The 25,469-nt window shown below is 43.8% G+C and overlaps 1 protein-coding gene across 1 annotated transcript in view; it reads right to left on the reverse strand.

The window, feature by feature from the left end:
• Positions 1 to 276: 276 nt before the first annotated feature.
• LOC115466276 (meiosis-specific coiled-coil domain-containing protein MEIOC-like) overlaps positions 277 to 25,469 on the reverse strand; it is a 65,013-nt gene continuing 39,820 nt past the window's right edge. The window contains 2 exon segments of the mRNA XM_030197436.1: positions 277 to 841; positions 15,091 to 15,271. Coding sequence (XP_030053296.1) covers positions 567 to 841; positions 15,091 to 15,271 — 456 coding nt within the window. The 3' untranslated portion in view covers positions 277 to 566.

Genomic DNA, 25,469 nt, shown 5'->3' on the forward strand with positions numbered 1-25,469 from the left:
ATAACGTTTTCTGGCAGCTTTGCCACTCAACCATTTGCTCATGACTAAACAGATGGCTAATTAACTGTGGGCCACTAAAGGCCAAAGACATATTCGATTATTGCCCAGTGGTTTTGAATGTCATCTAAACTGTATAAAACCAAAAGAGAATCCACAGACGTGGAGAACTCAAGAAGTCCCACGGAGAAACTCAAATGACAAAGGGAAGTGGGAATGGAACCCTGGATTTCCAAAGTCTGGAGCACAGTGGTTGTGAAAATAAAATAAAGTTTATTAACCAATAAAATGACATTGGTTAATAAACTTTATTTTATTTTCACAACCACTGTGCTCCAGACTTTGGGAATCCAGGTTTCCATTCCCACTTCCTTTTGTCATCTAAACTGTATATACTAAACAATGCCATATTTGCAGCACTACATCTGCAAAAATGCTACTAAAAAGATACAATTCTGAATGTGAATCCAAGGTGTGAAACTATTTCCCCAATCAGTTATATTACCTTTCCTTTTTTTTTTAAATATAAGGCCAAAATTTTCCAATGCACAATGCAACATGTTTCCATTTTAGATATTTTTCTCTGCACTCGCTCCTGAACCTGACTGTTCTTCGCCTTTATTCTTCTCGCATCCTTTGCCTTCCTGTACAGCGTGGATTTCCAAGCACATACTAGCAACCCCAGGGCATAGCTCCTGCAAAGCTCTTTCCAAGTCTTCCTGTTTCGCCAGACTGCTTAAAGAGGTTTTAGGCAAAGTCATCTGTAGGGCACACCAGAGTGCAGTGCGTGCTTTGCGGGTAGCAGCGGCAAGCTCTTTAATAGCAGCTGCCAAGGCGAGAACATCTAGGATAGAGGAAAAGAATGCCACGTTAAAATACCGTTTTCACCTTGTTACAAACAATTCACGTACAGGAGGAATTCGAGGGAGTTCACAATGGTGATGCTGTATTTATAATTGCTGCCTTTCAGGACAGCATAACCAAAATCTATCAGGTATTCATTTGGAGGCAATTTCAGGCCTAAAACTCAATTTGGATAAATCTAAAGCTTTAGCTCTGCAGAGCCCAGATTCACCTTTGTACAGTAGATAGATTTCTTTCTGAAGTATTGGGCAGGGGATGTCTTTCAATATCTAGGCATTTTACATAACACCTAGATAGGAAAACCAAAAGGACACCTATTTTGGGCTATGCAAAGACAGTCAACGAGTAGAAGAAAAGGAAAGGGGTAAGGAACTTGGAATAGCCGGCACAATCTCCAGATCTCAACCCCATTGAAAACCTGTGGTATAAAATCTCATTGGAAATACGAGAGAGACAGCCCAGGACCAAACGAGAACTTATTGCTGCCTGAAATCGAATTATTACTCCAGAACTGCTGCTAAAACTGGTTCACTCCATGCTGGAAAGATGCAGACTTGTTCGAAAGAGCAGAGGCTGGCCTATAAAGTATTAAAGTTGATAAATTGTTTCAAACGGTCCTTTTCAGGACCATAGAATTAATACAAAAAATAATTAAGAAAAAAGTAAAAATAAATTTAACACTATGATGCTGTGTATTATGTATATCACAAGTTCAACACTTGAACTTGTGATATACATAATAGGGAAATGGGACTTGATATACCGCCTTTCTGAGGTTTATGCAACTACATTCAAAGCAGTTTACTTATATTCAGGTACTTATTTTGTACCAGGGGCAATGGAGGGTGAAGTGACTTGCCCAGAGTCACAAGGAGTTGCAGTGGGAATCCAACGCAGTTCCCCAGGATCAAAGTCCACTGCACTAACCACTAGGCTACTCCTCCACTAGCAGCATTCCATGTAGAAGCCTGCCCTTGCAGATCAGCAATGCGGCCGCGCAGGCTTCCGTTTCTGTGAGTCTGACGTCAGACTCACAGAAACAGAAGCCTGCGCGGCCGCGTTGCTGATCTGCAAAGGCAGGCTTCTACATGGAATGCTGCTAGTGGAATAGTAACATTCCATGTAGAATCTCAAATAGTAGTAACATTCCATGTAGAATCTACAAATAGTTTCAACATTCCATGTAGAATCTCAATAGGGAAAGGGAAATGGGACTTGATATACCACCTTTCTGAGGTTTTTGCAACTACATTCAAAGCGGTTTAAATATATTCAGGTACTTACTTTGTATGAGGGGCAATGGAGGGTTAAGTGACTTGCCCAGAATCACAAGGAGCTGCAGTGGGAATTGAACCCAGTTCCCCAGGATCAAAGTCCACTGCACTAACCACTAGGCTAGTCCTCCACACTTAATACACTTAGCATCATGCTATAGATGCTCAAAAATAAGGATAGATGGTGCTAAATAAAAAAAATTTCAATGCTAAGTACATTCAAAATTGAATTTACAACTTACTTATGAACTTAATATATGAATTTGGTTTCATTAACTCATACAGTAGCAGAAAGACAAATAAACAAAAACATTATTTTCTGAACAGGTGATGCAGGACTTTTTCACACCACTGTAGGTGTCTAGTTTATAAAATAGCCTCACAGAACCTGCAGTAATCATCAGTAAAATGCACCTATGTATGCATTTCTGCTTGGGAATAGTTGCTATATACATAAAATATATAAAAATTTGGAAAATCCTCAGTTATCCGATAGTTTCCGCAAGGAATTCCCTCCTGGAAAGAATATGTAAATATGTTTCTATCTCCATTTCTGGCACAGATCAAATTGTATCTTTAGGATACAACTCATTTTTTTAATTTATTGCCATCTTTATCAATGTCATGTTTTAAATCTTCATGGCTACAAGTTTCTTTGAATGTGTGCTCATTATATACAAGTATTCCTACTACTACTTAACATTTCTAGAGCGCTACTAGGGTTACGCAGCGCTGTACAGTTTAACAGAAAGGACAGTCCCTGCTCAAAGGAGCTTACAATCTAAAGGACGAAATGTCAAGTTGGGGCAGTCTAGATTTCTTGAATAGAGGTAGAGTGGTTAGGTGCCAAAGGCGACATTGAAGAGGTGGGCTTTGAGCAAGGATTTGAAGATGGGCAGGGAGGGGGCCTGGTGAATGGGCTCAGTGAGTTTATTCCAAGCATGGGGTGAGGTGAGGCAGAAAGGGCGGAGCCTGGAGTTGGCGGTGGTGGAGAAGGGTACTGAAAGGAGGGATTTCTCTTGAGAGCGGAGGTTACGGGTAGGAACATAAGGGGAGATGAGGGTAGAGAGGTAGGGAGGGGCTGCAGATCGAGTGCATTTGTAGGTTAGTAGGAGAAGCTTGAACTGTATGCGGTACCTGATCGGAAGCCAGTGAAGTTATTTGAGGAGAGGGGTGGTGTGAGCATATCGGTCCAGGCGGAAGATAAGATGTGCAGCAGAGTTCTGAACGGACTGAAGGTGGGATAGATATGGCAAAGTGGGAGGCCAGTGAGGAGTAGGTTGCAGTAGTCAAGGCGAGAGGTAATGAGAGAGTGGATGAGAGTTCGGGTGGTGTACTCAGAGAGGAAAGGGCGAATTTTGCTAATGTTGTAGAGGAAGAAGCGACAGGTCTTGGCTATCTGCTGGATATGCGCAGAGAAGGAGAGGGAGGAGTCGAAGATGACTCCGAGGTTGCGGGCAGATGAGACGGGGATGATGAGGGTGTTATCTACTGAGATAGAGAGTGAAGGGAGAGGAAAAGTGGGTTTGGGTGGGAAGACAATAAGCTCGGTCTTGGCCATGTTCAGTTTCATGTGGCGGTTGGACATCCAGGCAGCAATGTCGGATAAGCAGGCCGAAACTTTGGCCTGGGTTTCCGCAGTGATGTCTGGTGTGGAGAGATAAAGCTGGGTGTCATCAGCATAAAGATGACATTGGAAACCATGAGATGAGATCAGGGAGCCCAGGGAAGAGGTGTAGATTGAAAAAAGAAGGGGTCCAAGGACAGATCCTTGAGGAACTCCAACAGAGAGCGGGATGGGGGTGGAGGAAGAGCCATGAGAATGTACTCTGAAGGTACGGTGGGAGAGATAAGAGGAGAACCAGGAGAGGACAGAGCCCTGGAACCCAAATGAGGACAGTGTGGCAAGGAGTAAATTGTGATTGACAGTGTCAAAAGCGGCGGATAGGTCAAGGAGGATGAGGATGGAGTAGTGACCTTTGGATTTGGCAAGGAACAGGTCATTGCAGACTTTAGATAGTGCCGTTTCTATTGAGTGAAGGGGGCGAAAGCCAGATTGAAGCAGATCGAGGATGGCATGAGACGAGAGAAAATCAAGGCAACGGCTGTGAACGGTGCATTCAAGTATCTTGGAGAGGAAGGGTAGGAGGGAAATGGGGCAGTAGTTGGAGGGGCAGGTAAGGTCAAGTGATGGAAATAAGGAATACTATGGAACAACGACCTGGTCCGCATGATGTACCGACAGAGTTGTTGGCGAATCTCAGTAAGATAGCCTTAGCACAAGGCTATGTTTTGTTTGATGACAAATTCTACCAGTAAATATCAGGTGTAGCCATGGGGGCGTCATTTGCACCCTCTGTGGCCACTTGATTATATCTTTTGAAGATCAGCGGGTGTATTATTCAACATATTATAAGAAGGAACACGGGGAGGAATACCGGATGAAACTGAAAGAAGCCAAGAGAGAGGTATGTCTGGCGAAGGCGCAAGCGGAAGAACAAATGGCTAGAAATGTAAGGAGAGGAGACAAAAACTTCTTCAGGTATATTAGTGAAAGGAGAAAGACTATAAAGGGAATTGTGAGACTAAAAGATACAACAAAACGCTATGTAGAAAATGATGAAGAAAAAGCCAATTTGCTAAATAGATACTTTTGTTCTGTTTTCACTGAAGAAAACCCTGGGGAAGGACCGAGAGGGACTGGCAAAAGTACACCTGAAAATAAGGTGGATAGAGCGCCGTTCACAGAAGAGAGTGTGTATCAACAACTTGGAAAGCTAAAGGTGTTCAAAGCCATGGGGCCGGACGGGATCCACCCCAGAATACTGAGGGAGCTCAGAGAGGTTCTGGCGGGTCCTCTTAAAGACTTGTTTAATAAATCCTTGGAGACGGGAGAGGTTCCGAGGGATTGGAGAACGGCGGAGGTGGTCCCTCTTCACAAAAGTGGTGATAGGGAAGAAGCTGGAAACTACAGGCCGGTAAGCCTCACTTCGGTTATTGGAAAAGTAATGGAAGCCATGCTGAAGGAAAGGATAGTGAATTTCCTGGAAGCCAATAAGTTGCAAGATCCGAGACAACATGGTTTCACCAAAGGGAAATCGTGCCAAACGAATCTCATTGAATTCTTTGACTGGGTGACAGGAGAATTAAATCAAGGACGTGCTATGGACGTCATCTACTTAGATTTCAGCAAGGCTTTCGACACGGTTCCCCACAGGAGGCTCTTAAATAAACTAGACAGCCTGAAGATAGGACCCGAAGTGGTAAACTGGATTAGGAACTGGTTGACGGACAGATGCCAGAGGGTGGTGGTAAATGGAGTTCGCTCGGAGGAGGGAAAGGTGAGTAGTGGAGTGCCTCAGGGATCGGTGCTGGGGCCAATTCTGTTCAATATATTTGTGAGTGACATTGCCGAAGGGTTACAAGGTAAAGTTTGCCTTTTTGCGGATGACACCAAGATTTCCAACAGAGTGGACACCCCGGAGGGTGTGGAAAACATGAAAAAAGATCTGAAGAAGCTAGAAGAATGGTCTAACGTTTGGCAATTAAAATTCAATGCGAAGAAATGCAAAGTGATGCACTTAGGGAGTAGAAATCCAAGGGAGACGCATGTGTTAGGCGGGGAGAGTCTGATAGGCACGGACGGGGAGAGGGATCTTGGGGTGATAGTATCTGAGGACCTGAAGGCGACGAAACAGTGCGACAAGGCGGTGGCAGTAGCTAGAAGATTGCTAGGCTGTATAGAGAGAGGAGTGACCAGCAGAAGAAAGGAGGTTTTAATGCCCCTGTATAAGACGTGGGTGAGGCCCCACCTGGAGTATTGTGTTCAGTTTTGGAGGCCGTATCTTGCGAAGGATGTTAAAAAAATGGAAGCGGTGCAAAGAAAAGCTACGAGGATGGTATGGGATTTACGTTCCAAGATGTATGAAGAGAGGCTTGCTGACCTGAACATGTACACCCTGGAGGAACAGGGGTGATATGATACAGACGTTCAAATATTTGAAAGGTATTAATCCGCAAACGAATCTTTTCCGGAGATGGGAAGGTGGTAGAACGAGAGGACATAAAATGAGATTGAAGGGGGGCAGACTCAGGAAAGATATCAGGAAGTATTTTTTCACGGAGAGGGTGGTGGACGCTTGGAATGCCCTCCCGCGGGAGGTGGTGGAGATGAAAACGGTATCGGAGTTCAAACATGCGTGGGATATGCATAGAGGAATCCTGTGCAGAAGGAATGGATCCTCAGAAGCTCAGCTGAAATTGGGTGGCGGAGCAGTTGGGGGGAAGAGGGGGTGGTGGTTGGGAGGCGAGGATAGGGGAGGGCAGACTTATACGGTCTGTACCAGAGCCGGTGATGGGAGGCGGGACTGGTGGTTGGGAGGCGGGAAATACTGCTGGGCAGACTTATATGGTCTGTGCCCTGAAAAGGACAGGTACAAATTCAAGGTAAGGTATACACATATGAGTTTGTCTTGGGCAGACTGGATGGACCATGCAGGTCTTTTTCTGCCGTCATCTACTATGTTACTATGTTACTCTGTAAGGTGGTCAGTTGTGTATGATTCATAGATGGTTGAGGACACAAGAAGAACTATGGCGTTTCTACAGTATTTGAATCAGTGCCATTGCTCTATTAAATCTGAAGTGACTTTAACCCTTCACGTTTGACATTTTTAGATGTGGCAATATAATGTGATGGTAAATCTTTCAAAACATTAGTGTTCTCTAAACCTACTGATCTAATCCGTTGCTTTATTTTTCTAGCATACATCCTTGATATATGAGTATAAATATACCGTTTTCTCAATTTTTCAGATATTGCCATATTTGTGATATTACTGAGTCCTTCAAAGCACATGTGGCAACTTAAAAGGAAAATGTAATGATCGGGGTTATCCACAGCATGTGGTGAATAGAGCTGCTACTAGTTATAACCTCAATGAGCAGTTGCTTTCTTATAGATCCAAACCACAAGAAAGAAGATATCTGCCTCAGAAAGACTAAAACAAAAGATTAAACCACATTTGGAGCTTTTAAAATTATCAGAATTAGCAGACTCTATAATATTTTTTTCTTTTCAACCTAACTGTAATTTAGGAGGATAAGTTGAGTCTGAGTGATATTCGGAATCCACAGATCCCTAAAGAAAATACAGGGGGTAGTCATAGGAGCTGTGGCCATTGCTTGGTGTGCTTTATAACGACACACTACACAGAATACGTAGAGCACAGGATAGGCAAGAGATAACAGTTAACAAGTAATACTACCTGTCAATCTTCTAATGAGATTTATTTATAGACAGGTCCCTGTAATCTATTGCATCTAGATAGGTCAAACATGTCCTTTGAAAGTGAAATTAACTGAACATCGTCACTGTTTAAATACCAGAAAGATGAGGGCACTGCTGGTGCCTCACTGTGATGGTACTTTTGAATCTTTACACTACATAGTTTTGCAGCAATTGCAGCCATCCAAATTTTGTGGGAACATTCACAGAATTCTGTGCCAAACTGAATAGAAATTGATATTTCTTCTAGATACAGTGCAACCCCGGGGATTAAACATGATGATAGAATGGGCAGCCTTCTTTTAGAAATACTATGGTAGAGCTTGAATGTTTCAGCCTGCTTTTAGGAATAATACTTACCTGTAGCAGGTATACTCTGAGGACAGCAGGCCTTATATTCTCACACATGGGTAACGCAATCTCACGTTGCCAGGTCCGGAGCTTATAACAAGCTAGTAAGAGCTTTGTGCAGCGAGAGATACGCTCCACTGCGCAAGTGCCTTCCCGCCCACTGTGAAAGCGCAGTTACCACAGTACAATACTACAGCAAATAAAAACAAAAATAGGAGACAACTCCAAGAGGAAGTGGGAGAGTTGTGAGAATACAAGGCCTGCTGTCCTTGGAGAATACCTGCTTTTGGTTAAGTATCTTCACTTTCTCCGAGGACAAGCAGACCTATGTATTCTCAAACATGGGGAACACCTAGCAACCAGGCTCACTGAAAACAACAACCACTGGACAAATGGACATAACACAGATTAACCTGAAACTATATATAAACTGAGTAACAGTGCAGCCTGGAACACAATAGGTCAGACTTCTGAGTTCTTGAACCAAGTAGAGCGCTGCTGAGCCTGGTACTCGGACCAAGTTCTGCTTGGCGGCCGGACAACCCCGGGTTTCACCTGCACTGACCGCCGTTCCCCAGAGGTTGAGCCCCCTAGGTGCGGGCGGCCTGCAGGACTTACGAGACGGAGCTGGAAGCGGGGTGGTGAATGTATCAGCCAGGCAGGCAGCAGGCAAGACAGTGATCCAGGTACAGGCAAAGTCAATAGGCAGGCAGCAAGCAGAGGAGTAATCCAGGAACAGGCAATGTCAACAGGCAGGCAGCATGCAGGGGAGTAATCCAGGTACAGGCAATGCCAATAGGCAAACAACAGGCAAGAGAGTAATCCAGGCATAGATAAAGTCAATAGGCAGGCAGCGGGTCAAGCGAGTAATCTTTCACAAACCCTTGTCTTGAGCTCCAACATAGATGGGAGTTGGAATTGTTCTGTCATGATGAAATTGATTGGCTAACCTTTTGGTCTAAATCCAATAGACCTACTTTCTCTGCTGTTATAACACAATCATCATTTTTTGTTCTTCATAGAGCTTATTGGACTCCTTTCAAAATGTCTAAACTAACCAGATCAACATCTCCTCCAAAATGTTGGTCTTGTTCTGCTCCTGTTCGTCACCTGAAGCATCTACTCTTTGAATGTTCCCATGTGTCCATCTACTGGAAATTAATATGGAAAAGAATATGTTCAATAATTCCCTTCTCCTCGCTTGTTGGTTTGACATATGATGTGATAATACTCCGGTCTTCAACCCCTAAACTTACACTTGAGGATCAATATCAAAAACTTTTTGATATAATGATGGCTCTAGCCACTCATCTTATAGTATTTCATTGGAAAAAAATTTGCATTTGAACATTTGTGAATGGTGGAGTCATCTTTGTACTATTAGAAACTATGAAGAATCTGCAGCTTTTACATTTCATCAATTGCCTACTTTTAAGAAGCATTGGGCTCCTTTTGATCATTACAACAAAACATCAGCATCTCATAGAGATTAGATTTTTATATTTATACTTAAATTGTCACATTTATCTATATGTAATGCATTTGGTTTTGTATGTTATATTGGTTTAAATTTTCTTGAAAACTCAATAAAAATGATTTTAAAAAACGAGAGTAATCCAGGTACAGGCAAAGTCAGGAGGCAGGCAGCAGGTCAAGAGAGTAATCCAGATACAGGCAAAGTCAACAGGCAGGCAGCGGGTCAAGAGAGTAATCCAGGTACAGGCAAAGTAGTAGGCACGCAGCAGGTAAAGAGAGTAATCCAGGTACAGGCAAAGTCAGTAGGCAGGCAGCAGGTAAATAGAGTAATCCAGGTACAGGCAAAGTCAGCAATGAGGGACAAAGTAGAGAAGAAGCAAACTACTAAGCAAGCAACACCTACCAAAGTAGAAGTCGAAGCCTAAAGTCCAGGAAAAGCTCAGCTGATAAAGTGCTGGCGTCTGACATCAGCAGGGACCAGCAGGGAGGAGCACAGCCATAGGACAAGAGCAGGGGAAGGAGGAACCGGAAGACCAATAGGAGAGAAGCAAGGGAAGCCAGGCAGAGAGGGAGCAGACAGGTGAGTGGAAGCAAAGCAATCAAGGAACCTGGAAGCCAGGCAGAGAGAGAGCAGACCCAGGTGCATGGAAGCAAAGCAATCAAGGAGCCTGCAGCCACAGAACTACATACACATGGCTCAGGGCTATGCCAGTCAAGTGTGTGTGTCGACAGGACCCTGTGCAGCCCTAGGATGCCACTTACATTGAGTTAGGGGACATGACACAATAAAATGGGCCTAGGGGGTGGAGTTGGATTCTAGACCCCAAACAAATTCCGCAGTACTGTCTACCCAAACTGATTGTTGCATCGGGTATGCTGCTCAAGGCAGTTGTGCGATGTGAATGTGTGGTCTGAAGACCATGTTGCAGTCTTTCAAATTTCTTAAATGGAGGCTGACCGCAAGTGGACTAATGACACAGCCGTGGCTCTGACATTTTGAGCCTTGACATGACCCTCTCCAGGGTAAGCCTAGCCTGGGCATAAGAGAAAGAAATGCACTCTGCCAGCCAATTAGAGATTGTGTATAACCCGATGTTGACACCCATTCTGTTGGGATCAAAAGGAAAACAAATTGGGAAGACTGCCTGTGGGGCTTAGTCTGCCCCAAGCAAAAGGCCATTGCTCGCTTGCAGTCCAAGGTGTGCAAGGCGCTCTCACCAGGATGGGCAGAAGGTCAGGGAGAAAAATGTTGGTTCAGATGGAACACAACACCACTTTACGCAGGAACTTAGGGTGCTTGTGGAGGACTACTCTATTGTGATGAAACTTAGTGCATCCGTCACTAAGGCCTGAAGCTCACTGACCCTACGAGCTGAAGTAACTGCCACCAAAAATACAACTTTCCAGGTCAGTTACTTCAGATGGCAGGAATCCAGTGGCTCAAAAGGAGCTTTCATCAGCTGGGGGAACAACACTGAGGTCCCATGTTACAGGTGGATAATTGACAGGGGGTTTTGAAAAAAGCAAACCTTTCATAAAGCGAACAACTAGAGACTGTCCAGAGATGGGCTTACCTTCTACATGTTGGTGATAAGCACTAATTGCACTGAGGTGAGCCCTTACGGAGTTGGACTTGAGGCCAGACTTGGAAAGGCGTAAAAGGTATTAAAGCAGGGTCTGTGTAGGGCAGGAAACAGGATCTAGGGCCTTGCCCTCACACTAGATAGCAAACCTCCTCCATTTAAAAGAGTAGCACCTTTTAGTGGAATCTTTCCTGGAAGCCATCAAGAACTGGGAGACACCCTCTAGAAGACACAAGGAAGCAAATGCTAGGCTCTAAACATCCAAACCGTGAGGGCCAGAGGCTGGATGTTGGGATGTAGAAAAGATCCCTCGTTCTGCATGATGAGGGTCAGAAAACACTCCAATCTCCATGGTTCTTCGAAGGATAACTCCAGAAGAAGAGAGAACCAGATCTGTTGTGGCCAGTAAGGAGTGATCAGAATCACAGTCCCATGGTCTTGCTTGAGTTTCAGCAAAGTCTTCCCCATGGAAGGATACACAAACAGAAGACCTGACCCCCAATGAAGGAGGAAGGCATCGGACACTAGTCTGTTGTGGGCCTGGAGCAGAACTGATGGACTTTGTGACTGAAATCAGTGGACCCATGCTCGGAAGATCACCAGGTGACACCCATGTTGACAAACCACTCCTGCGGTTGCATAACCCTGCTCAGTCTGTCAGCCAGACTGCTGATTTTGCCCGCCAGATAAGTGGTATGGAGGAGAATATCATGTTGGAATGCTGAACAGCACATTCTGATTGGCGTCCTGACACAGGTGTGATCTGGTGCCCCCCTGCTTGTTGGTGTAGTACCTCACAACCAGACTGTTTGAATGAGAACAATTTAGTGAGATAAGTGATTTCTGAAAGCCTTTACAGTTTTCCAAATAGCTCAAAGCTCAAGGAAAATTGATGTAGAGGAAAACTGTTTCATGGGCGGACCAAGCACATTGAGTGTGGAGCCCATCTACAAGAGCTCCCCACCGAGCTCCCCACCCCAAGCAAGATGTATCTGTTGTCAGCATCTTTTGCAGCTGAAGAATTTGGAATGGAAGTCCCAGAGTCAAATTGGATCGAATTTGTCCATCACAACAGGAAGCAAGTCAGCTCTAGGGTCACTCAAATAACATCTGCCAAGTTCCCCGTGGCTTGGTATCACTGAGAAGCTAGGGTCCACTGGGCAGTTCTCATGTGAAGAGGTGTCATGAGTATCACAAACTGTGGACGCCATGTGGCCCAACAACCTCAATATCTGTCGAACCGTGACCTGCTCAGAAGCTCAAACCTGAGAAGCCAGTGCGACTAGAGCGGCCACTCTTGGCTCTGGGAGAAAGGCTCAAACCTTCTGCGTATTGAGCAGGGCTCCAATGAATTCCAATTGCTGTACAGGGTGTAGATGAGACTTAGGGTAGTTTAAAACAAACCCTAGTAGCTCAAGCAACCAAATAGTCCTCCGCATGTACTCCTGAACACTGTCCTGCAACATGCTCTTCACCAGCCAATTGTCTAGATAAGGAAACACATGGACTCCCAGTCTGTGTACCGATGCTGCAACTACCACTAGACATTTTGTAAATACTCTGGAGGTTTTGATTGAAGGCCAAAAGGCAACACACGGTACTGGAAGTGCTGCATTCCCAGCTAAAATCGGAGATACTTCCTGTGAACTAGACATATCGGGATGTAAGTGTAAGCATCCTTCAAGTCCAAAGAGCATAGCCAATCGTTTTCCTGAATCAGGGGGGGGGGGGGGGGGGGAGGGTACCCAGGGAAACCATCCTGAACTTTTCTTTCACCAGGAATTTGTTCAGGGTCTTTAGGTCTAGGATGGGACAACATCCCCACCCTTTCTTCTTTTGAATCCCTGCCCTTCCTTCTCCTGGTGGAATGGGCTCGACCGTATGGACCTTCAGAAGAGTTCCTCTGCAAATATCTGCTCGTGCTGAGAGCTAAAGTAATGAGCTCTTGGTGGGCAATTTGGTGGTCTTTGTCGCCAATGCAGGGCATAACCGAGACAGACTATTTGAAGAACCCACAGGTCAGAGGTTACAAGGGGCCACCTTTTTTGGAAAAACTTCAGCCACCCCCCTGACCGGCAAGTCATCCAGGACTGACACTGGTACAGTGGCCAGTCAATAGCTTGCCCTTTACATCGACTGGGGAGCAACTGGGGCCCTAGACGCACGCTGTTGACGGGAATGAGAGCACTGGGGTCGAGCCTGCTGAGGCGGGCGACAGGAGGTAGCATCCTCGACTTGTCAAAATACCTCCTAGAGGAGGTGGCAGATGCATAAGGCGCCCAGCGAGAAAAAGAATGGATGGTATCAGTGTGTTTCTTGATTTGGTTTCCGACCTCCTCAACCTTCTCTTCAAAAAGGTTATCCCCCTGGCAAGGGGCATCTGCCCTCTGCTGAACCGCAGGTTCCAAGTCAGAGACACGAAGCCATGAGAGTCTGCGAATCGCTATACTTTGAGCAGAGATCCTGATATATGTGATGCTATCTTTTAACATAATACCACAACACCATGCCAATTTTCCAGAAAGTGTTTTTTGTTATTATCAGCACAGTCACATACGTTACATACTACAGTCAAATTTACAATTGTAAGTCTCACACTACATTGTAAACTGTTTATTTTGCTTTAATTGTTAAGCTTCAATAAAAAGATTTTTTTTAAATATGCATACTTGATCCTGATATGCCATTTTTGGGATACAGACTATAAAAGTCTGCTTAGTACTGGCCTTACTTACCAACTACTGGAGTGGACGTTGAAGCCCATCCCTGCCCATAACACCTCAATAATTGGGAGGTCACGTAAGTTTTATGTTGCTTTGACTCCATCCTCTTTCTATATAAGAATCATCTGTGTTTATCCCATGCATTCTTGAATCCTGTCACTGTTTTTGCCTCCACCACCTCCACTGGGAGGGCATTCCAGGCATACACCACCCTCTGTGTTAAAAACTATTTCCTGATGTTATGCCTAAGTTTATCATCCTGCAACCTCTATTCATGCCCTCTGGTTTTACTGCTTCCTTATCTCTGAAAAAGATTGGTTTGTACGTTAATACCTGGATTTAAACATCTGTATCATATATTCCCTACTCATCCTTTCCTCTAAGGCAAAATATGTTCAGGTCTTCAAGCCTCTTCTCATATGTCTTTTGCCACAAATCCCATACCATTTTTGTCACCTTCCTCTGAACTTCAAGTCTTTTTATGTCCTTAGTGAGATAATGCACCAAGTGAAGCCTCACCTCCTTTCTTCTGCTAGTTATACCTATCTCTGTGCAACCTAGAATATTTCTGGCTATGGCCAGCACCTTGTCACATTGTTTTGTTACCTTGAGATCCTCAGACACTATCACCACAAGGTCTCTTTCTTCTCACGTTGTCTACTCTGTTCCAAATCTTCATGTCATCTGCAAAAAGGTATATTGTTCCTCCAAATCTTCTCATATGAGACTTAAGAGGTTAGGACTCTTCAGCTTAGAAAAGAGAAGGCTGAAGGGGGATATGATAGAGGTCTACAAAACACTTTCAAAAAGTACAAGACTAGAGAACACTCAAGGAAGTTACATGGTACTGTTTTAAAACAAACAGGAGGAAATAGTTTTTTCACTCAATGAATAGTTAAGATCCGGAACTTGTTGCCAGAGGATGTGATATCAGCAGTTAATGCATTTGGGTTTAAAAAAGATTTGGACAAGTTCCAGGAGGAAAACTCCATAGTCTGCTATTGAGATAGACACGGGGAAAGCCACTGCTTGTTCCTAGGATTAGTAGTATGAATCTTGCTACTCTTTGGGATTCTGTCAGGTACTTGTGACATGAATTGATCACTGTTGGAAGCAGGATACTATTACTACTACTTAACATTTCTAGAGCGCTACTAGGGTTACGCAGCGCTGTACAGTTTAACAAAAAAGGACAGTCCCTGCTCAAAAGAGCTTACAATCTAATGGGCAAAATGTCAAGTGTCAAGTGGGGGCAGTCTAAATTTCCTGGATAGAGGTACAATGGTTAGGTGCCGAAGGTGACATTGAAGAGGTGGGCTTTGAGCAAGGCTTTGAAGATGGGCAGATACTGGGCTAGATGGACCATTGGTCAGACCCAGTATGGCTATTCTTATGATCTTAACCTAGAAATGTTTTTTGGGAAGTCCTGTGAATGATAGGAAAAGTTCTATCCACTTTCCAATAAAGATACTGCTAATAGCTCCATAATTTCAGGATTGACCTCAAGGTTGCCACATCTGGAATAGAACACTTACCTTTCTCATTATTATAGCGAGGTACTCCCTGTCTTTGACGATTAGCAGCATTAACGATCTCATCCTTGCGTCTTGCTTGTGTGAAAAGAATAGCTTCCAAATGATGCTCAAGGGTAGCAGATATGTTACCATGAACAGAGGAACCACGCAGTTTTTCCATTTTGTCTACTAATGTGACCACCTAAAGAACATATTAAAAAAAAAAAATCTTTAAACCTTACAAATATTTCAGGAAATACTAACACATAGTGCTCAGTTATGAGTTAAGTCAGGGATGGGCGATCTTAGTCCTTAAGGGCCACCACACAGTCGGGCTTTCAAGATTTCCCAAATAAATATTGATGCTCTCTATTTGTATACAACGGAGACAATGCATGCAAATAGATATCATGAATATTCATTGAGGAAATCCTGAAAACCTAACTGTGTAGTGACTCTTGAGGACTGATGTTGCCTACCCCTGAGTTAAGTGGATACTACTGAAAACCTCTAATGAAAATTTTCAAAGCTATGTAAAATGGAAAAATTAAGAAAACAGAGGAGGTTCACACCTTCCACAAAATCACCAAGGAGAACGAATGCAGAGTGGAAGAAAATCCAATCCAAGAAACCAGTCAAAACTCACAACAGAATGAAAACTCCAAATAGACTTTATTAGGACCCTACACGGTCTGTGTTTCAGCTATAAAGCCTTCATCAGGGGTCAATATGCTGATGTCCTGTTGAGCATATGATACTACTGGAGCACTGAAAATAACGCAAAGTCAAAATCAGAGACAAAATTAGTACTCACTAGCGATCACTGCGAACAAATACAGGTACACTCTGCATTCGTTCTCCTTGGCTAAAAATTAGCCTTCTCTGCAAAGCTAAAAGTATGTGCCCAATTTCACAGCATGTTGAGTTAAAAAGAAACAATCCTAGTGAGATATTTAAGTCAGCAAAGTAAAACAATGTATGTATATTCATTTTTCAAATTTATGTGCTTTTCTTCCTCTTGTCCAGTCACCTGAACAAAGTGCAAAGTACATGGTCAGTTTTACTATGAGTACTTCATGAATAATAATTTTAAAACACCACCACCACAGGTACTTCTTTTGAAAATTTGCTGTAATATATGCAGCCAAAAAATATTGGAAACAATGCAGGTTATTTTTATTTTTTGTTACAATTGTACCCCGCACTTTCCCACTCATTGGAGGCTCAATGCAGCTTACATGGGGCAATGGAGGGTTAAGTGACTTGCCCAGAGTCACAAGGAGCTGCCTGTGCCTGAAGTGGGAATCAAACTCAGTTCCGGAGGACCAAGGTCCACCACCCTAACCACTAGGCTACTCCTCCACTGGCAACATTCCATGTAGAAGCCTGCCCTTGCAGCCGCGCAGGCTTCTGTTTCTGTGAGTCTGACGTCCTGCACGTACGTGCAGGACGTCAGACTCACAGAAGCAGAAGCCTGCGCGGCCGCATTGCTGGTCTGCAAGGGGAGGCTTCTACATGGAATGTTGCTAGTGGAATAGCAACATTAACATTCCATGTAGAATCTCAAATAGTAGCAACAGAATCTCAATAGTAGCAACATTCCATCTAGAATCTCCAATGGGAAAGGGAACTGGGACTTCATATGCTGCCTTTCTGTGGGGTTTACATAGTATATACAGGTACTTATTTGTACCTGGGGCAATGGAGGGTTAAGTGACTTGCCCAGAGTCACAAGGAGCTGCCTGTGCCTGACGTGGGAATTGAACTCAGATCCTCAGTTCCCCAGGACCAAAGTCCACCACCCCAACCACTAGGCCACTCCCTTGCCCCTTTTCTATAAAATGGCTTACCTACTGAAAATAATTTGTCTTTGAGACAAATCTTGCCAGGTCAAAACATAGACATGCTGGCAATTCTGGTTTTATTTTATTGGCATGAAGATGGACAGTAAAGCAAGTGTATTCAGCAGCAGTAAATATTTTTTAAAGAATGTAGTTCACCAGTCCCACAACTGGGTCACATGGATGAATAGGATACTTACTCTTGAATAGGTACTTACTCTTCTGTGACATGGTGGCCTTGTTTGACTTCAGGGAAAAGAAATTTGTGTGCCTGTAACAGATGTTCTCCATTATATGTCTGGGCTTAATGGGAACTGAGAAATTGTAAAATTGTCAGAGTGTGGGATTATATATATATGTGCAGAAAATCTTTCTGTAATGCTCTGGAATTCCATTACACACAGAGGGGCATAATTGAACGAAAACGCCTATCTCCATGGGCGTTTATCTCCGAGAACGGGTCAGTGAAGGGGCGGACCGAACCGTATTTTCGAAAAAAATAGACGCCCATGTTTTATTCAACAATGTGTGAGCTGGGCGTTTTTGTTTTTCAGCGATAATAGAAAATGAAAGCGCCCAGCTCAAAAAAGAATAAATCCAAGACATTTATTCGTGGGAGGGGCCAGGATTCGTAGTGCACTGGTCCCCCTCACATGCCAGTACATCAACCGGACACCCTAGGGGGCACTTTTACAAAAACAAAAAAAAAGGTCAAAGAGCTCCCAGGTGCATAGCACCCTTCCCTTGTGTGTTGAGCCCCCCAAATCCCCCTCAAAACCCACTGCCCACAAGTCTACACCATTACTATAGCCCTAAGGGGTGAAGGGGGGCACCTGTACATGTGGGTACAGTGGGTTTGGGGGGGTTGGACGACTAATAAGCATTAAGCAGTACAATTGTAACAGGTAGGGGGGGATGGGCCTGGGTCCACCTGCCTGAAGTCCACTGCACCCCCTAACAACTCCTCCAGTGACCTGCATACTGCTGCCAGGGAGCTGGGTATGACATTTGAGGGTGAAAATAAAAATGTGTGAAACATCATTTTATTGTGGTGGGAGGGGGTTAGGTACCACTGGGGGAGTCAGGGGAGGTCATCCCCGATTCCCTCCAGTGGTCATCTGGTCATTTAGGGCACTTTTTGGGGCCTTATTCGTGAAAAAACAGGGTCCAGGAAAAGTGTCCTAAATTCTAGCTAAAAACGCATACTTTCTTCCCATTATCGCTGAAATGCGCCCATCTTTGTTCGGCAGATAACCACGCCCCAGTTCTGCCTTCGCCACACCTCTGACACGCCCCCATAAACTTTGTCCGCATCCGCGACGGAGTGCAGTTGAAAACGCCCAAAAATCGGCTTTCGATTATACCGCTTTATTCGTTTTTGTGAGATAAACGTCCATCTCCCGATTTAGGTCGGAACTTGGGCGTTTTTCTCGTTCGATTATAAGCTGGACAGTAACATAGTAGATGACGGCAGAAAAAGACCTGCACGGTGGGGGGAAGAGGGGTTGGTGGTTGGGAGGCGAGGATAGTAGAGGGCAGACTTGTACGGTCTGTGCCCTGAATAAGGCAGGTACAAATCAAGGTAAGGTTTACACATGTGTTTGTCTTGTTGGGCAGACTGGATGGACCGTGCAGGTCTTTTCCTGCCGTCATCTACTATGTTACTATCCACCTTATAATCGAAAGAGAAAAACGCCTAGATTTCGACCCAAATCGGGAGATAGACGTTTATCTCACAAAAACGAATAAATCGGTATAATCGAAAGCCGATTTTGGACGTTTTCAACTGCACTCCGTCGCGGATGCGGACAAAGTTGATGGGGGCGTGTCAGAGGTGTGGCGAAGGTGGAACTTGGGCGTGGTTATAGGCCGAGGAGAGATGTACGCGTTAGGGCGATAATCAAAAAAATAAAGGCGTTTTTAGCGAACATTTAGGACACTTTTGTTGGACCCTTTTTTCACATGAACAGGTCCCAAAAAAGTGCTTTAAATGACCAGATGACCATCGGAGGGAATCGGGGATGACCTCCCCTGACTCCCCCAGTGGTCACTAACCCCCTCCCACCACAAAAAAATGATGTTTCACAACTTTTTATTTTCACCATCAAATGTCATACCCACCTCCCTGGCAGCAGTATGCAGGTCTCTGGAGCAGTTGTTAGGGGGTGCAGTGGACTTCAGGCAGGTGGACCCAGGCCCATCCCCCCTACCTGTTACAATTGTGCTGCTTAATGCTTATTAGTCGTCCAACCCCCCCAAACCCACTGTACCCACATGTAGGTGCCCCCCTTCACCCCTTAGGGCTATAATAATGGTGTAGACTTGTGGGCAGTGGGTTTTGAGGGGGATTTGGGGGGCTCAACACACAAGGGAAGGGTGCTATGCACCTGGGAGCTCTTTTACCTTTTTTTTTGTTTTTGTAAAAGTGCCCCCTAGGGTGCACGGTTGGTGTCCTGGCATGTGAGGGGGACCAGTGCACTACGAATCCTGGCCCCTCCCACGAACAAATGCCTTAGATTTATTCGTTTTTGAGCTGGGCGCTTTCATTTTCCATTATCGCTGAAAAACAAAAACGCCCAGCTCACAAATTGTCGAATAAAACATGGACGTCTATTTTTTTTCGAAAATACGGTTCGGTCCGCCCCTTCACGGACCCGTTCTTGGAGATAAACGCCCATGGACATAGACGTTTTCGTTCGATTATGCCCCTCTATGTGTAATGGAATTCCAGAGCATTACAGAAAGATTTTCTGCACATATATGTATAATCCCACACTCTGACAATTTTACAATTTCTCAGTTCCCATTAAGCCCAGACATATAATGGAGAACATCTGTTACAGGCACACAAACTTCTTTTCCCTGAAGTCAAACAAGGCCACCATGTCACAGAAGAGTAACTACCTAGCTACAGGTTGCCTTTGATAACAAAACAAAAAAAATCTGCCTAAGAAGAACTGTCAAAGATGGAAATTAGTTTATTCCAACAATTTTTTTTAATATATATTTTCTTTCAATTTTTTTTTTTTTTTTTTTAGACAGGGAAGATAGCCAACATTATAAAATAGGCCCTAGGAGAAAAGATGTTGAAAAGGACATGACCTTTCTTTAAGACTGTCTGATCTCCATGTCCGGACAATAAAATATGAAAATGTTGATTAAGCTCTACATCATAGCTTTGCATAAGAACATAAGATGTGCCGCTGGATCAAATCAACCCAGGTCGAAAGTACTTGGTGGAACACTCAAGGAGGAGATCCATTCCTTACTGATCACACCCAGATACAAGTGATGGCTTACCCAAGAATACATGGCTAAGAATAGTTTGTGAACTTTTCTCAAACAAATTTTCTAAGCTCTTTTTAAACCCAGCTATGCTAATTGACTTAACTACATCTTTTTTTTTTGTAGCATCTAAACAATGTAACATCAAGTATTTACACCTTGAATAGAAAAAAATAATTACATTAATAATAAAAAAAAAAACAAAGCTCAGGTCTACAAGAATGTTTGGGAAAGGGCAAAGAAAATACACAGGGGAAGTTCAAATTAAAGGAAAAAGAAAGGTATCAAGAGGTTAGATCTACCATAAATAAATTAATACAGGCTAAATTACAACTCTATTTACAATGGAACATTGTGAGTATCCAGAAATGTATAAAGTGGGATCAAAACTGCTTATTCCAAAATCTAGTTAAGCACTTGCAAGGAAACTGAAGAAGATTAGCACCCAGAACCAAAACATCTGGAAGCATAAAAATAAAACTTCTTTCTCTGCTCCGGAGAGGTTTTGCAGAGATCTGGAAAAATCCAAACTTTCTGTCCAAGAAATAAAGCATTCCTTTTGTTAAAAAAAAAAAAAAAAAAGTCTCAGAATATGATCTCTATCTGAAGGGACTACAAAAAGCACAGAGAGCACAGCTTTCACTGATTCTTCTTCTTAGTTTCCAACAAATCAGAGACATCCAAACTATCTGAAAAGATTTCACCAGAGCAGGGCCTTCAAATTCAATGCCCTTAATCTGTTCTCCATCTTGTTTAATTTCCTATGGACACAGATCTTATCTTGCATCAAACTATTTTGTACAGGTGTTACTTCTCCACTTCTTTTTCACTTAAAATTTTTTTTTTATTGAAGTTTAATTACCATAACAATATTCAACTGGAACACAACATATAATGATCGCCCAGCCATAATAATATTCACAATACAGAATGGAACCCACAACTCTGAGCTCAATATACCAGGTCATCCCTATACTCCCCTAAACTACCACCCTCCTACCCCCCCCCCCCAAAAAAAATATCACAACAGAAAAATTCTAAACCTGTGCACTTAACTTCTCCACTTTTTGTTTCACTTCCGCAACCCGTGTTTTGCATTCCAACAAATATTTTCTCCTGAGACTGTAAACCGATAAAAAGTTCCAGTGCAAACTTTCACCGACACTGAAACAAAAGCGTCAACTGTCCACAATGAGTCCAAAGTAATTTGGGTTTGTTTTACAACCATGGGTAACCCGCATACCATAGGGGGTCTTTTACTAAAGATTAGCTCGAGTTATCTCCAGCAGGGTCCATATTATTCCTACAGATAACTTTAACTAATCTTTAGTAAAACACCTCCTTAGTGAATTCTTGAACCGCTGATACAATTTTTATCCCCACGGAAAATACAGCAGCATCGCCTTGATCTTCTGCAGGCCGCAGATCCATAATCGAGGGATCTGTTACATCATAGGTGTTCCTCTCATGTAGGCAATACTGCTGACCTCTTCTCATTGCTCCAGTAGCTGGTTCAGCAAGCAGACCCTCTGGTTCCAAATGGGGCAACCTAGCCCTATTTTCCGGGGAGAGTGTAACTTCAAGCTCTGGGTTTTGGAGGTTCCCCTCCCCCTCCAGAACCAATGAGCAACATCCTGGGAGAATTAGCAGCACCAGCAAAGTGCACGGCTATTGTTGTCTGATGGGGGGGGGGGCACTCAGAGGGATCAGGAGGAGCCCCTCTGTATTTCCATTTCCTCTTTGGCATTTTAAGGCACAAGATAAGAAAACTATTCTCCAAGTAAATAACAAATATCGCCTCAAGTTCAGCACAATGCAGAGTAGTACAGACATTAACAAAGGAAAATATTCAACACAAAGGAATTCTCCACAGGCTCATCTTCCAATGTGGTATATATCATTCAATGTAAAACGTGTGAGTGGAGGAGTGGCCTAGTGGTTAGGGTGGTGGACTTTGGTCCTGGGGAACTGAGCTCAATTCCCACTTCAGGCACAGGCAGCTCCTTGTGACTCTGGGCAAGTCACTTAACCCTCCATTGCCCCATGTAAGCCGCATTGAGCCTGCCATGAGTGGGAAAGCGCGGGGTACAAATGTAACAAAAATAAAATAGATACTATTGGAGATTCTACATGGAATGTTGCTACTATTGAGATTCTGTTGCTACTATTTGAGATTCTACATGGAATGTTGCTACTATTGAGATTCTGTTGCTACTATTTGAGATTCTACATGGAATGTTAATGTTGCTATTCCACTAGCAACATTCCATGTAGAAGCCTGCCCTTGCAGATCAGCAATGCGACCGCGCAGGCTTCTGCTTCTGTGAGTCTGACGTCCTGCACGTACGTGCAGGACGTCAGACTCACAGAAACAGAAGCCTGCGCGGCTGCAAGGGCAGGCTTCTACATGGAATGTTGCTAGTGGAGGAGTAGCCTAGTGGTTAGGGTGGTGGACTTTGGTCCTGAGGAACTGAGTTCAATCCCCACTTCAGGCACAGGCAGCTCCTTGTGACTCTGGGCAAGTCACTTAACCCTCCATTGCCCCATGTAAGCCGCATTGAGCCTGCCATCAGTGGGAAAGCGCAGGGTACAAATGTAACAAAAATAAAAAAATATTGGCAAAACAAGACAGATGTTAAAGATGAGATTTAATTTACATTGACATCATATGAAAAATGCCAGTGCCAACCAGGATGACACCTCTCTGGGACAGCATGTTACAAAACCAGAACACTGTATCAATGATTTTATGGTGAGAATACAAAAAGGAAACTTTAAAACAAACCAGGGATGTAAGACCTTTGAAGTCAAAATGATTAAATATTTTGATACCCATCAGACAGGACTTAAAGATCTAGGTTTTCTAGCCCATTATAAACCATAAAATTCTACTACCTTGTCATCCTCTCATCTAACCTGCATCTCTCCCTGTCTCTCATTCACCCAGCTCCCCCTGTTTCTCACCTTATCCATCCCACCCTCTCCCTGTGAGACTGCCATTGGAATGCATTGGTTTTTCACTTATACATACTGTTATTTATCAACATTTGCTTATTTCTGACCTGAAAAATGAGGGTTACCTTCGAAAGCTAATAAAAAAAATAAAAAAAGGTATTAACTTATTTTCTTTTCTCTGTTTATTACCTTTAAAAGTGGACTAACAGGGCTACCACATCAGTGTACTTAAAATGTTTTACACACTGCCCTTTGTCAAATTGCTTCCAGCTGTCTCTTGTTGAAATTAAAGAGCACTGCCCGGTTTAGCCTTTCTTCCTAGCAGAGCTGTTCTAGCCCCTTCATCATTTTGGTTAACCTCCTCTCTATACCTTTTCTACTTCAGCTACATGTTGTTTTTTTTTAGATGGGGTGACCAGAACTGCACACAATACTGATGATATGGTCACACCATTTATTGATACAGAAGTGGTATAATATTTTCTGTTTAATTCTCCATTCTTTCTAGATAGTTCCTAACATTCTATTTGCTTTACTTCGACGGCAGTTTCACACTGAATTAAGGATTTTAAATGTATTTATCCACACTGACAACTGAGAGTTGACTCCTAATATGGAGACTATCATGTATCTATTGTTAGATTATTTTCCATTATATACGTTACTTTGCAAGCCCACATTAAAATTCATCACCTATCAAACATATAAACGGCGAGTGACCGTACTCACTCGCAAATGCGCAGTAGAGACCTTCTCTGCCCCGCCCCCACATCAATACGTGATGACGGGGGGCGGAACACAGAGGGTCTGTACTGCGCATTGCTGAGGGAGGGACACCGCCGTCTAACGCTCCCCCCACCCGAGTCGCCGCCGCCACCCACCTTCTACCCGGTCGGGCCCTCGCTCCACTATTGAAACAGCGAGGGTCCGGGAACGCAGCACTGAGCTCTGCTGAGCTGCCGACATCGCCCTTCCTTCTTCTTCTCTGCCTCTGTCCCGCCCTCGACGACGTTACGTCACACAAGGGCGGGACAGGCAGAGAAGAAGAACGAAGGCCGATGTCGGCAGCTCAGCAGAGCTCAGTGCTGCGTTCCCGGACCCTCGCTGTTTCAATAGCGGAGCGAGGGCCCGGCCGGGTGGAAGGTGGGTGGTGACGGCTCGGTGGGGGGGGCGCGAACTCGGAGGGGGAGGGGCAGCGGCGAACTCGGCGGTGGGGGCGGGCCTTTCAACCCCCCCTTCCTATAATAGCCCGTTTTTACGGGCTCAAAGTCTAGTTTAAATATAGGAGGACCAGTGTGACTGGGGGACTAGCAACTCCTCACTTCCTTTTCCAGATTATTTGTAAATATGTTAAAATGCAATAGCCACAGTATAGATTCCTGGGGCCCTCCACTATTTACCTGACAGTATAGTCCAACTCTCTGTCCTATCTTGTAGCAAGTTTTCAACCCACAGTAGGACATTGCCTACTTTATTTTCCTCTGGATTCTCTCATCAAGGACTTATCGAATGCCTTCTGAAAATCCAGGTAACACTGTATCAATCAGCTTGCTCTTATTCACATGTTTATTAATACCTTCAAAAAATATAAAAGGCAAGACCTTCCCCTTGTTAAATCGATCTTGGCTGTGCCCCATTTACCCGTGTTTATTCATACGGCCAGTAACACTGTTTTTCAGAATAGCCTCTACCATTTTTTCCCCAGAACCAACATCAGGCTCACCACTTTGCAATTTCCCACAGCACTCCTGGAGCTATTTTCAAAGAATGGTGTTACATGGGCCATCTTCCAATCCTCAGGCACCTTGGCTGATTTTATTGAAAGCCAAAGATTACTGGTAATAAGTCTAACTTCATTTTCCAGAACTCTGGACATTCAAACATCTAGTCCTGATGATTTCTTTTCTTTGGTTAGTCAGAGTTGCTCCATTACATCCTCCAGGTTCACCATTATGTGCTTCAGTTTTTTGAGAGTCATAAGCATCAAAGGACATTTCTAGCATGGACATCTCCTCAATATTCTCTTCATTAAAGACAGAAGTAAAAAATTAATTTAATGTTCCTCTATGGCTTCACCCTCTCTAAGTGATCCTTTTATTCCTGAGTTGTTTAGGGTTTAACTCCCTTCCTCACAGGGTTTTTTTTTTTTTTTTTTTACTTTGCATGTACTTAATTTTGTGGTCAATATTCAACTGGTGGCAATCAGCAGCTTTTTAAGCACCGACTGTCACTGTCTTTTGCATTGGGAACAGGAAAGATAAGAAAGATGGTATAGGAGCTGCAGAGTTCGTAGATCTGCAAATTTTACAAGTTGCGACT

This window comes from Microcaecilia unicolor, chromosome 1 (genome assembly GCF_901765095.1).
Source record: "Microcaecilia unicolor chromosome 1, aMicUni1.1, whole genome shotgun sequence".
NCBI lineage: Eukaryota > Metazoa > Chordata > Amphibia > Gymnophiona > Siphonopidae > Microcaecilia > Microcaecilia unicolor.